The 13,536-nt window shown below is 38.8% G+C and overlaps 1 protein-coding gene across 2 annotated transcripts in view; it reads left to right on the top strand.

Annotated features, from left to right (window-relative positions):
• The window catches only part of gpr158a (G protein-coupled receptor 158a), a 147,961-nt gene extending 135,158 nt beyond the window's left edge, over nt 1–12,803 (top strand). The window contains exons 9-12 of one of the 2 annotated variants that reach the window (XM_022662706.2): nt 4,636–4,741; nt 5,576–5,722; nt 5,856–5,939; nt 6,396–12,803. In XM_022662706.2, coding sequence (XP_022518427.2) covers nt 4,636–4,741; nt 5,576–5,722; nt 5,856–5,939; nt 6,396–8,336 — 2,278 coding nt within the window. In that variant the 3' untranslated portion in view covers nt 8,337–12,803. The remainder of the gene's footprint in view (nt 1–4,635; nt 4,742–5,575; nt 5,723–5,855; nt 5,940–6,395) is intronic. The other variant, XM_049480249.1, reaches the window with a different exon arrangement.
• The last annotated feature ends 733 nt before the right edge of the window (nt 12,804–13,536 follow it).

The raw sequence follows: 13,536 nt of genomic DNA, 5'->3' as shown, positions 1-13,536 counted from the left end.
TACAGCTGACAGCCCGCCAATAATCAGGGGCTCTCCATCACCCCTGAAGCATTATGGGTCGGGTTTACACTAACAGGTTAAGTCCAGTCCTTTACTTGAGTGGGAAGCCATATGAATGTTGACCCTCCTGACAGGAGATAACAAATTCCATACCTGGAGGCAGAGACTCGAGTCGCATCGCAATTCAACTTGGACTTGGCCTAACAGCAACTCTACAGTACTTATTCAATTTATTGATGGGAACCCCTTTTATTAACTTATTGGGCCCTATTTTAATGATCTTTAGGTAAGCTGTTAAACATGCAGCTTGAATAAGGGCATGTCAGTGTGTCTTTGCTATCATAATGATTGGAAAAGTATACCTTGCGCTGCTTAAAATGCAAAAAAGCCATGCACTAATGCTGCCTTCAAGTCCTCCTCGGAAATTTCTACTTATGAAGCTGGAGGTCGTAATTATGACTTGACATGCGTACAAATGTTTTTTGATCTGGTGGAAATGGACGCCATTAGAAAAATCCTTTTATTTATACTTTTAGTATATTATCATAAAAAAACAGGAGGTTTATTTTGCCCTACTCCAAGAGAGTTGCTACTGACACTCCCTCAACTGGGAAAATTGGAGCTTATCTACAATCCAAGTTTGCCACCGGTAAATAGGAGTTTGTGGTGGCGTTCATGTGCTCTTATCTCGTAAATACGATATTTCCGACACAACATAATTTTCTTAATTTTCTTAATTAATCATGGGTGTGTTTTGGGTGTAACGTGAAAAAATAAACCAATCACCGTGTCACTTGCCATTCCCTTTAAGAGCCAGGTACGTTCTGACTTCGGCGGATCGCTATTTCAACGGTGTAACTACCTCGATGTGTCCAACACTTCTGAGCAGAGGAAACTGACCTGCTTGTTCACACTGTCAAGGTGCACCAGCAGCTAATTTACATTTTTTTGTTGATGTAGAATAAGGTTGTTTGCATAACTGCCTACAGGCTTATGCTATGGGTTTGTGCACTGCTTTGTTCATGAGTGCATATGAAGCCAAGATAGCAATGAACGTTTGAAGGTTGATGTCTAGGTTGTATTCATTTAGTGCCACTCTAAGGCTGGTTCAATAAGTATTGCTGTGCATTTGATAAAGTTATGTGCTTACAAAGGTATTGCTATGATATGGCTATTGGGTCCTAAGAATGACTAGCATGTAAGATACCATATTTTTCGCACTAAAAGGCGCACTTTTAATTCTTTAATTTTTTCCAAAAATCGACAGTGTGTTTTATAATCCGGTGCACCTTATGTGTGAATTTTACCAGTCAGGTATTAAGGAGCAGTAAAGTCACTCCACTGAAATTTATACAGGATTTTCAGAGTTTCAGTTTAGTTTTCCAGCACCGAGGCTGGAGCAGTTTTTTTAGCATTAGCCGTTAACCGCACTAAGCTCTAGCTCTTTTGCTGTTCAGAAGTGAGTATATCGGCCTGTAGCCTGCTCCTAACCCCAGCTAGCACTGCTGCAGCAGCATTAGCATTAGTTGCTAACCTCACTAAGTGCTAGCAGAGGTGAGCAGAGGTGAGTATATTGGACTGAAGTATGTGCATTTACCAGGTTAAAACAAGCCATGTTGGACAAACCGCTAGCTGATAGTGTCCTGGCTTATCAGAACACTCAGGGTTCCTCATTGTAGCACTGTCGGGTAATGCTAATGCTAATGCCGCTGCACCCAGCCTTAGTGGAAATCTGGAAATCTAAGCTTACTGTAAATAAACGTAAGAGCATTACTTACCCAAATAATCAGTTTTCAGGAGAGAAATATGTGTAGATTAACATCCAGCGCTTGTTTGATTTAAAAAGAAAGTGTTTTTTTTTTAAGAATTACAGTTTTGTTTATTTAGCTTAGCTTGGCGAAACCCCTGTTCCCTAATAGTGTCACATAATACACCTTATAGTTCGATGTGCCTCATGTATGAAAATAGACCAGAAAATACACAGTCTTTGATAAAGCGCCTTATAATGCAATAAATACGGTAATGGTGTTGGTTGTTTAGGTGTTGCTAGGTAGTTGCTAAGGTGTTGCTCAGATGCTGGTGAAGCTGATGAAGGTTAGCTTTGAGGATTTGATTGAATTCAGCAACAAGAGCATTAGTGAGGCCAGGATGTTGGATGATCATTTCATTATTTCTTCCCCAACACCATACGTCATCCCAAAAGTACTGGATGGAGCACCATCATTCCAGAGAACACAGTTCCACTGCTCCACAGCTCAATACTGGGGGATTTATACCCCTCTAGCCTCATGTTGGGCAATAAAAAAACATATAACATATAACAATAACTCCTTATTTGACAAAGGTTTTCATTGGGTGCTGTACATTCTTTCATAATATTGTACCAAACATCATCTAAGCGTATGTGACGCCTTTGATCAGTGTAGTTCTGTGGGAAGACAGAATGCTGTAAACTGAAGAAACACAGTGAAGCTTTAGTGCTGTATTTCTGCTTTGCTCACAGAAGCTATGACTCAATGGCTCCTCTGAATGAGTGCTACAATTAATGACCCTGTATAACATTATTCAGATCTCAGTGAAAAAGTGCGCTGAATGCAGATTAGACACCTGCTAAAAATACCACCGCCAGCCCTGAACCAGAACAGGGCTCATATCTTGCTTTGCTAAGACTTTCTAAAGCTGGATGATCATTATTTAGCATTTTAGCAGAATACCTAAAATCACACAGAAGAAAAAGAAGGGAGATGAAAGTTACCGGGGCAATAAATGATTACATTTACATTTACAGCATTAAGCTGACATTCTTATCCAAAGCAACTTACAAGATTATTCCTACCCTGAAAAAAATGATGCGTAAAATTTACTTAAAAAAAACTTCTGTAACTTTCTGAATTTGCTTTTTTTAAGTAAATTTAATTTCAGATCAATTTAAGCAACTTCAACTCGGTTTCAAGACTTAAATGTTACATAGAGTAACATTTAAATAAATTAACTTAAGTCAATACTTTATTTTAGTAACCTTTACTTATTTTCTGCATACAATATTACCTAATTACAATTACTTACTTTATACAATATTACATATTATTATATATATTATTATATATATAATTTTAGTTAAAACACACATTCAAATAATAACAAACAGACATTCTTTTTAGTATACTAGTTGAGACAGTGTAATATGTGTGTTTTAACTAAAATATTTAAATTTCAAGAATTATAATACATTATGTATCATAAATTATTTGAGTAATATAAAGTAAGTAATTGTAATTAGGTAATATAGTATGCAGAAATTAAGTAAGGGTTACTAAAAGAAAGGATTGACTGAAGTTCAGTTCAATTTTACTTGTGTATTACAGAGGTGGGCCAATATAGTGTTAGGTGTCTTGCCCAAGGACTCTTACTGGTGTAGCGCAGCATTCAGTCACCCAGATCTCCCACATGGGAGCTCACTGGCAGGCGGTGGTGTTATCCACTGCACCACACCATCCACTACTTTTTTAAACTGATATGTTCAATTGATTGGACTAAACATACAGAAGAAGTATTAATTGTAACACGTGTATGTATGTATGTACAGTATGCCAAATTTCTTGGCAATGAAGTTGTAGAGGTTCCTAATGTTCTTCCTGTGATAATCCATCCCATGTAGCTTCCATATTCTCACACAGTTCCTGCAGATTTTATGTTAAGGGTGTAGGAGTGTTGATAGCAGCATCCCACACATTTTCCTTTTTTTCTTTGATAAGTTAATTAATCAATATCCATAAACACATACGGAACATTACACACAGAAAATAAGGTAATAATTGTATATATAATAGTAGTAGCTATAATAATAAAAAAAATTATTATTATTATTATTATTATTATTATTATTATTATTTATTTAGTAGTAGTTAGGGATGTGTATAGAAATTCAATACTAAAAAGTAACTGACTGAAATGTCTCTGTCTCCCTTCGTTCACCCTCACTCACGCTGTCTGTCGCTCTCTCTCTCTCTCTCTCACTCTTACTCTTTTCTCACTCTCTTTACCCTGAGATAATATAATACAGTAAAAAGTTCTAGTCTGCGGGACCTAAACCACACTACTATTATTACATATTATCTAAAAAATACAGGGAACTAGCACCATTAAAAAAATACATATATAAGAATATAATGATTTTTTAAGTGATTGACACCTCTGCTATAAATATAATTTAATTTTGCCAATCTAATGCTGATATGTCTTAAAAAGAACTCTACAGATACAGATACTATACCATGGTTAGCTGCATTGCCAGATCTATCCCTGATAGAATACATGAAAGTGTATGGGATGCATTTGGACGTGCTATGGACATTCCCAACACTCCACCACCACAAAATCAACAGGAACTGCGTGAATATTTAACCTGTACGAGTTTATGCCGAGATGTGTGGCATGTTACAGTGTTACACACTACTTTTTTATATGTAGCTTAATACATATTTCCCATGTCAGTCTAAATCTTTCATCATTTTTCGTTCCTGGTAACCTTAAGTTTCTTCTGTAAAGCACTGCAATACAATTGAACTGTTTTATTAGTTATTGGGTGTAAATGCTTCACATAGGGGTTAAACAGAGACTTGTGCTGTTTTTCAGATTCACTCTCGTCCAGGAGCTGCACCCGGACTGGATGCTCATGCTGTTCTTTGCTCATACACACCTAACAGTGACGGCGACCCTCGGACTCTTACTCATTCCAAAGGTAAATCACACCTTCACCCACCTTCTTTACCTTCCTGGTGTTGGAGCATCACTAGTGATAGGGGGAGTCCTAATAGGTGGGTTGGGTAATTGGCCTTGTAAATTGTGGAGAAAATGGGATAAAGATTTGAAATAAAATTATTTAAAAAAAAAATAATAATAATAAAAATTAGGGAAATTTTCCAACATGTGTTTCGAGTTGTCCCACCAACCCAACCAAAGACAGGTTTACAAGAGATCTAAAATCACCATCTGTGAAACACTTCCAAACTATAATTAGATGATCACAATCTGATAGGCCTACCTTTGTAGACCCTGAAATGTTGTGGACATTTTGCAACTCACGGCCCCTTAGCCCACCCCAAAATTCCACAGATTGAATTTAGCCACATAGGAGGTTTAGGAGCTTTCATTTTAGCCATTCAGAGCTTCAATTTTAGCTGCATGGAACTTTAATTTTAGCCATGCAGAGCTTTAATTTTAGCTGTGCGGAGCTTTAATTTTAGAAGTGCAGAGTTATAATTTTAGCCATGCGTAGCGTTAATTTTAGCCTTGCAAAGCTTTAATTTTAGAAGTGCGGAGCTTTAATTTTAGAAGTGCAGAGTTATAATTTTAGCCATGCGTAGCGTTAATTTTAGTTGTGCAGAGCTTTAATTTTAGCCTTGCAAAGCTTTAATTTTAGCTGTTTAGGGCTTTAATTTTAGTCATGCAGAGCTTTAATTTTAGCTGTGCAAAGCTTTTATTTTAGAAGTGCAGAGCTTAAATTTTAGCCGCACAGAGCTTTAATTTTAGTATGGAAGTACAAGCTTCTCAAATTCTTATATCTGTTCCTCAGTTCCTGTTTGCAGGGACGCACCTGAGAGACGACATTGCGACTGAGGCGTATGAGGACGAGTTGGACATGGGCCGCTCTGGGTCGTACCTGAACAGCAGCATCACCTCCGCTTGGAGTGAACACAGTCTGGACCCAGAGGATATCCGGGTCAGTATGCTTTACTTTGTCTTTTTTACCTCTTTTTCTCTACCTTTCCCATTCCTGTAAATACACATATTTATAATCTCCTTGTCCTAAATGATTAACAAAAATACTGAGCCCTGGCAGTTTTTTATTGCAGACACCAGACGAAATGGGCCAGCTCAGTTCTATTAATGGCTGTGGCGTAAGGTCTTGCGACAGTCTTTGGGAAAAACGTACCAACGTGAGCAGAGGTTTTTGTTTCTTTGTTAGGGCTGAAGAAGTCTCTCCCCAAAGACGTGAAACAGCGTCATTTGCGAGAAAACAAGGACAATTCGTAAGTGGGTTAGATGGGGTTCCAAATTTGGAAAATAGACAATGATGAGTTCATTCCAAATGAATCCAAATTCTTCAGAGGCTGTTTCAGATCTAACAAGAGAACACACAAAGTGTCTATATTCGATACTGTCCCAGACTGTACTGTTTCTAGTCACTGTCAAATAGCATGTCATAATGTTCAATCGTCTTTGCGACACTGTCTGTAGTTGCGTGCAATAACTCGTGCTGCATGTTCTCTGTGCAATAGAGCGTCTGCTTTTCTGTAACTCCATTCTCAATCTTTCTGCACTGTTAGTTGTAGAACATCTGTTGCTGATGAGTTTTTTTTTCTGTTTTTTATTATTCTGGTCACTGTTCACAGGAGGAGCTAAAGAAGCTCTATTCCCAGCTGGAGATCTATAAACGGAAAAAGATGTTGGCCAACAATCCACACCTGCAGAAGAAACGCAGCTCCAAAAAAGGTTTGGGAAGGTCCCTCATGAGGCGCATCACAGAGATCCCAGAAACCATGGGCCGGCAGCACAGCCGTGAGGACAAAGAGTTGGGGGACCACAGTAGTAACCGCAACAGCATCTGTGCCCTGAGGAAGAATCCTTTTGACCCATCGCACTCAGCAAAGCCTGCCAAGGAGGAATCTCTGAAGAACAAGGTCTTCTCTCTGAAGAAGTCTCACAGCAGCTACGACCATGTTCGAGACCAGAGCGAGGACTCTAGCAGCTCAGCAACGGACAAGATGGAAGTGTCCACAACAGAGGCATCTCTTCTTGAAACCCTGATGGGAAAGAAGCTGGTAAAGAAAAAGTCTTCAGATAAGATTGATGCTGCCAGCGAATCGACAGAGTCGGTTCCTTTGGTGTGCAAGTCAGCCAGTGCCCACAATTTGACGGCTGACAAGAAACCTCTGCACCCAAGAACGTCTATGTTACAGAAGTCCCTCAGTGTCATCGCCAGTGCCAAAGAGAGGACACTGGGCCTGACTGGGAAGACCCAGAGTGTGGAGGATCCCAGCAAGAAAGTCCAGCAAAAGAGCAAAGAGGCTAAAACCCCTGTTGAGAATGAGGAAAAGGAGGGTTACACAAAGATGATCCTCAGTCAGTCAGTAGAGTACAAGCAAACAGCTGCCAAAGCAGGAATAATGAAGCACCAGGTCAGTGGAAGTCAACCTTCCATCTGCTCTGAGACGACAAAAGGCAAAGACACTTTTGATATTTCTGAAGTGTGCCCCTGGGAAGTGGAGGACTTGCCCACTCCCTCAGAGAACAAGAGCCAAAAGCATGTTTCCATCGCTCCCAGCGAGACCACAACAATTCACGGGAGTAGCACAAAGGCAGAGAAAAAACAGAAACAGAAAGGCACGGACCAGTCACCTTCTGTAAGCCGACGGCCTAACCAGAAACCAGTGGACAGAGCAGATATTTGCCCTTGGGAGGAAGGTAATAATGAAAGCCAGGCACAGACAAGTAGTTCAAAGGCCAGTTCAACCAGTCATTCAGCCAAGTCTCAAACATTAGCATCTGGAGACAGCGGCAAAGCTCCAAAAGCAGACATTTGCCCATGGGAATTTGAGGAGTTGCCAAACAAATCAGTAGACTCTGCCTGCTCCTCTGACCGCAGCAGGCCTAAAAGCATGTCTGTGGAGGTCAAAAGCAAATCAGGTACCTCTACATCAGTTGGGAAAAGCAAGGGCAGTTCAACCCCTGTTGAGGGTAAAGCAAGAGATTTGCTCCCGGACCAATCCAAACCTTCAGGCAGCTCACTGCTACCGTACAAGGAAGACATCTGTCCATGGGATTATGAATCAGTAAGTCCCACCACTGACAAGTCACCCAGCTCCTCTCAGGTGGGTGTTTCTAAAACGAAAGAGACCCCTGGAGCAAAAAAGGGTCCTACCACTTTGAGAACATTCCAGAAGGAGATGGAGAAGCCAGCGAGTGCAGATGACGAAAAAAGCAAAGCAAAGTCAAGGGACAAGCCTGTTTCGGGCAAAACAACAGAAAGACCTCTAAGTCAAGCAAAACTGGCAGAGGTCTGTCCGTGGGATGTGGACAGTGGTCAGTCTGCGAGTGCGGTGGAGAAACAAAGAAGTCCAAGTGCGGCAGTAGGAAAGAGCAAGCAAGCTGACGTATGTCCGTGGGATTTTGAGGAGGCAGCGCCCACGAAAGAAGTGAGTAAAAGTACTGGTTCCTCCAATGCAAAACAGAAAAGCGCAAATTCCAAAGGGGGAGTTGGTGGTGGCGTCAAAACGGCAGATGTCTGCCCCTGGGACTTCGATGACCAAACATCATCAACAAAAAAGGCATGACACTTGACCTATCTGGACCACTAAAAACGTAGTTCTCATTGTATGTGCATTGTGTCATCTTATAAATCCCTGGAAGACAAACTCTAGATATAGTTTTGGTGACTTGGGGGAATAAAATCAAGTTGCACAAGCTGCCTTTCTTTCCAATAAAGTTTTTTCCTTTGTGCTTTTTGAAAAAAAAAGAAGAAAACAAAAAAACAAAAAATGCAATGAATCATCAAGCATTCCAGATTCTTACACAATACTTGTTGAAACTTTAAATACAAACAGTAGTCTGACAATTATGCAACTCTTTATGTGCAATGTAGAAAAACCTGCCTATACTCATCACTTGTATCCCCATTGATTAACCATTTGAATTTTTCTTAACTCCATAATAGCTGCATCTGTAGCATGGTCTTCTCGACTATGTTGGTCATGTGAGATTGTACAATTACAAAGTTCCTGCAGAAATAGGAGAGGCTTGAACTCGTCTATGTAATTTGAACAATACTCAGATGGAGCATGCATGAATTGTTTTAGGATAAGCATGATCTGTGGTGTTTTAATTCCAAGCCGGGTTGGAACTGACGTGAAATTGCCAAAGACAGAGGTAACATATGAAGGTATCATCTGAGTAAAACACAGGAGAACCCAAACGCGTGCTGGAACCTCCCTACAGTTCTGTTGTGTGCCCGATGCCCGATTCATGTGGTTGTTTGTGGGGAAATGAATTAGCCTGTAGCACTTTAGTAACTAGCATATTTAAGGACAGAGGTATGTGCAGTATATATGGACGACATGCTGTTACTGCATTCATGTTAGTCTAATGATTTTATTTATGTGTTTATTTCTACTCATTCTCACACTGATCATACACAAGCATATTTGCCACATAATGTAGACTAACACACTTTAACCATCTGTTGCATCTAAGAGCCCTTTCGATGCTTCCGAATTTGCTGGGTATGTATTACTGAATGTGCCTAATTGAAAAGTCTTGTATCAGTCCGAGGTTGTGTTGGGAAAAGCACAGAATTTGTCCAGTCCTTTGAACCCTGAGAGTCAGAGAGTGGAGTAAAAGTGAGATTTAAACCCAATATGTTTTTTTAAGCTGATTTAAAAATGTTAATGTGTTTATTGCTGTATTCTTGACAATTGGGAACAACTGGGAACTCAAGATCTCAAAAATAGTTTTGTTCCATCAACACTTGTCTTTTATGTTTAAGCATAATTTAGGCATATTATGAAAAGTATTTACATTTGAATTAAGACTTATCTTTTAACTTTAAAAGTAAATTTTTGGCTTAAACTAAGGCTGTGACCGAATATGGCTCCAATTTACTATGTAGGGCACTACTGAATACATCCTCAATAGTGATTTTGAGGGCAATATAAACTCCCATAATGCACCATGATTTTTAGTAAACATCGTTGCATGCTACATGAGCTAAATGTTTCCCAACATGCATTGCGAGTCTCGCTACTAATCAATAGACAGCTGAACAAATGGAGTGGACAGCGAACCATTAGGGTTGCCAGATTGTTTCATTAGCGTCCAGATAAAACCACTAGGTAAAAACTGGGTAAAGCATGTTTCAAATCTGCCTAAATACAGAGAAAACCACCCAAAAACTGCTGTATTACAGAATTACAAGGGTTTTTTTTCTAACATGATATTAAATAAATAAAAATACCTCATCTTAAATATCTCTAATTACAACTCGCAAAGAAATGAAATAATTTAATACTCACAAATAATAACAAAATAAGCAACATAAACACTATCTATTCAAATGTCCAATGAGCTTTGTGTCTGCAAGGTTATCCATAATATCTAAAACACTGCTGGGTTAAAATGCTTGGTATTATTCAAATATTTAAATTATATAAATTTATTTTGTCCACTCGTCAAAGTTCAGCGTTTTCTCCAGACAATTTTAGACTCGACTTGACATTTGGCACAAAACCACCCAATCTGGCAACATTGTGAGCCGGTGTACGCTATTAATTCCAGATGTTTTTCCATGTAGTTATGTGAGGATTATGTTTGTAAAAAGTGTAAATGTAACAGTCAGAGCTTCACTAACTTTAAATCAGATCTCAGATTCAGGTGTTCGTGTTTAAGCGACCAGAGCGGGCACGTCAATGATGAGGGCGTGTCCAATTATACTCGTGTTTTACCACTACTTAGTGAACTACATATTCTCTCCCTATATAACGCAACACTAATGAGTGAGCATGGAGCAATTTCAGTCACAGCCTAAGTATTCACCTCCTTTTTCGTGATTTTATCATTAATAAACTATAATACACTGCACCCTATGTGTGGTCATGCCATGTATGCCGTATGTTACAATATCTATTGGTGAATGTTGGTGAAAAGACCACACAACATTGTTTGAATGGATTTTTTTTTTCTCTTTGAGATCAAAAACTTCCCAGTTCCCACTTGATCATGAATAGAGCATATCGTCACTGTCCAATGAAAAACAAGTATCTCCAAAACAGCAACTTTACCGGAGAGAGAAAAACCTTCTAAACTTACAATGGAAGTCCATGTTAAAAGAGTTTATTTTAGATCATTTTTAAGTATTTTTTTCGTTTTTTTTTTCGGTTAAAAATCAACAAAAATGCTGATACTTATTTTCCATTGAACAGCGACGACATATTTTTAATATAGGGTACTGTGCAAAAGTCAGAGATCAGCCATTAAATATTGAATTTCCAGTCAAAACAGCCATTAAGTTCAATGTACTTAAAGTCAGAAATTATTTCTGAAAACAACTAAAATTAAGCTTAAAAATATACACAAAGAAAACAGAGAAAACTGCCTGTGCATGGCTGGGCAGAATGCCAAATATGTCATGTCAGATAGACATAAATTCAAGAAGCTCTTACCAAAAAAAATCACAAAGAGAAATCTGTTGAAGCTGTTACTACTCCTGCATCCAGACCTCAACATCGTTGAATGTGTTTGGGACAAAATGCTTCATATAATTAGACTGGACTGGAAGTGTTGGAAAAAGATTGCTTCAGAACACTCCCTCCACCATGTTTAACAGATGGGTATGTGGTATGTTTTGGATACACGCCGATAAAGGGTGTTTTTTAGTGTTTTTAGTGTAAAAGTGCACAGTGCTCTATCAGAACACAAAGGGTGCTACATTGTGTTCTATATGTGATGCCATAGGAGATCAATATTTTTTTAAGAATTATGAAGTAACACCTACTGCAAAACCAGCAGGAACTGTGTGAGACTTTTCAAGCCGTGTGTGAAGGTTTATTATAGGACTCCATTAGGAACCTCTACAACCCATGCCAAGATGCATGGCATTGCCACACTATGTCTGCATGTGTAGCCCAAAAAAATTGTGAAGAGTGTGAAGAACTTTTATATACACTTCTTGAAACCTTTAAAAGGCCCATCATGCACATCTTAATTGAAAAAAAAAATAGTTCTTTATGTAATTTAACAAGGTTCTTCCCTGGTATCACTTAAAGAATCCTTTGTAGCACCTTTAATTTTTAAGTAGGAGTGTAAGAGAGCCAATAATGGAACTTACTTCTTTCAAATTTGTTTATATTTTAAAACAGTTACTATCTTTAATATGTCTAATACTATGTTTCATGTGACTCCGAGTCAGAAAACGATATATCTGTAGCGATGTCTTGAGAAACCCATGAATCTCTGATGCAGAAAATGCTCCACATACGCCTGATTCCTTTCTTGCGACCTTTAATGTGAACCCAAACCACACGTCACAGCTACTGTTGAAATGCGTTGACATTTTACATTTTATCAACGTAACGAAATAGAATGGAGTAATGTAAATTTCTCATCGTATATATTTGGCCTGAACTGTTTTACAGCAGGATGCCTAGTATTAATGACACAGTCAGGACTATTTGGTACATTCCTCAGAATATCGTAGACATGCGTACGTTTATTCGACCAGTGTGATACAGTGGACGATTAAAAAAAGAGAAATTGATTTTTTTGTTTGTTTTATGTTCACCATGTATATATTTATATAAATATTTATCGTTTATGTACCAAAGAAGTAGAAGAAACCTACAGACACTATATATATATTTTTCAAACACTCCCTAAAAGAGTAACCGTTCTTCTTCCTTGCGGTTACCCATCTCTCTTCGCCACCACAAGCTCTACGTTTGGGTGGGTGGTTGGGAGTCTTTGAAATCTTTGAAACATGGGGTAGGTAGGTAGTATCGGCCTGTGTAGGTGTAAGAGCTAGTGCATTATCGGCTGCTGAAGTGTATGTAGCCTGGAAAAAAAAGATGTCTCTTCCCTTCAGATTTATGGTAAAGGTTTTTGTATCCCTTCTATATTTATGAACGTATGTTTATGGTCATTAATGATCTGTCTGCCATATTGGTTCTGTATGTTCCCGGCTCATTTGAGAGCTTGGCGAAGCTCGCAAAGTTTAAAAAATTGAAGTGAAATCTTTTTAAAAATGGGAAAAATGGGAAAAACAAAAAAAACGAAGCAGCCTGCCCCAAGGTTTTCTCTTGTCCCCATATGAGTAAGCCCTTCCATTCTATTAAAAAAAAAAAGAACAGAATCAGAACCTCTGTCAGTGTGGTTATAGCTGTTCTTAGTGTATTGCTAGATGGACGTGTGAAATCTTGCCATCATCGTCACATAGAGAATGTTTCTGGGAATGGTCGTTGTTCTCGTTCTCTCGTAGTGCATCTACCTAGCTTCCCTACCTAGAGTCCGTCCACCTATCTACAGCTCTTCATTTCCAACAGTTCCAACTTTGTGTAGAATGGCGTGAACGCTCCACTTGTGTGACCTGTCGTCACTGGTAACCTTGCCTATTACATCTACTGTATCTTCGTCTTAGTGCAATGTTGAGTTTACCAATTCTTTTCCCTTTTTTTGTTGGATTCAGTTGGATTTACCTCAGTTTTTACCTTGAGTGAGATCTGTTCATTGGTTTAGTTCCGTTAACTTGGCCCCCATATTTGTGTGTGACCCTCCACCGTCACCTGTTTCGGGGAAACACTACTACTACTACTATTACTACTACTACTACTACTACTACCACTTAATGCTGTAATGTCTTAACTATCGCTCTCGTGGCTTCTGCATGATAAGATGAAATTAGTAGGACTGATGTTACACTGCCCTTGATAGAACTAAAAAAAATAAAAATAAAAAATAAGTAACCTTTGGTCTTTTATGGACTGTTAC

Source organism: Astyanax mexicanus, chromosome 6, assembly GCF_023375975.1.
Source record: "Astyanax mexicanus isolate ESR-SI-001 chromosome 6, AstMex3_surface, whole genome shotgun sequence".
Taxonomy (NCBI): Eukaryota; Metazoa; Chordata; class Actinopteri; order Characiformes; family Acestrorhamphidae; genus Astyanax; species Astyanax mexicanus.
This window is presented reverse-complemented; position numbering and strand designations above follow the sequence as displayed.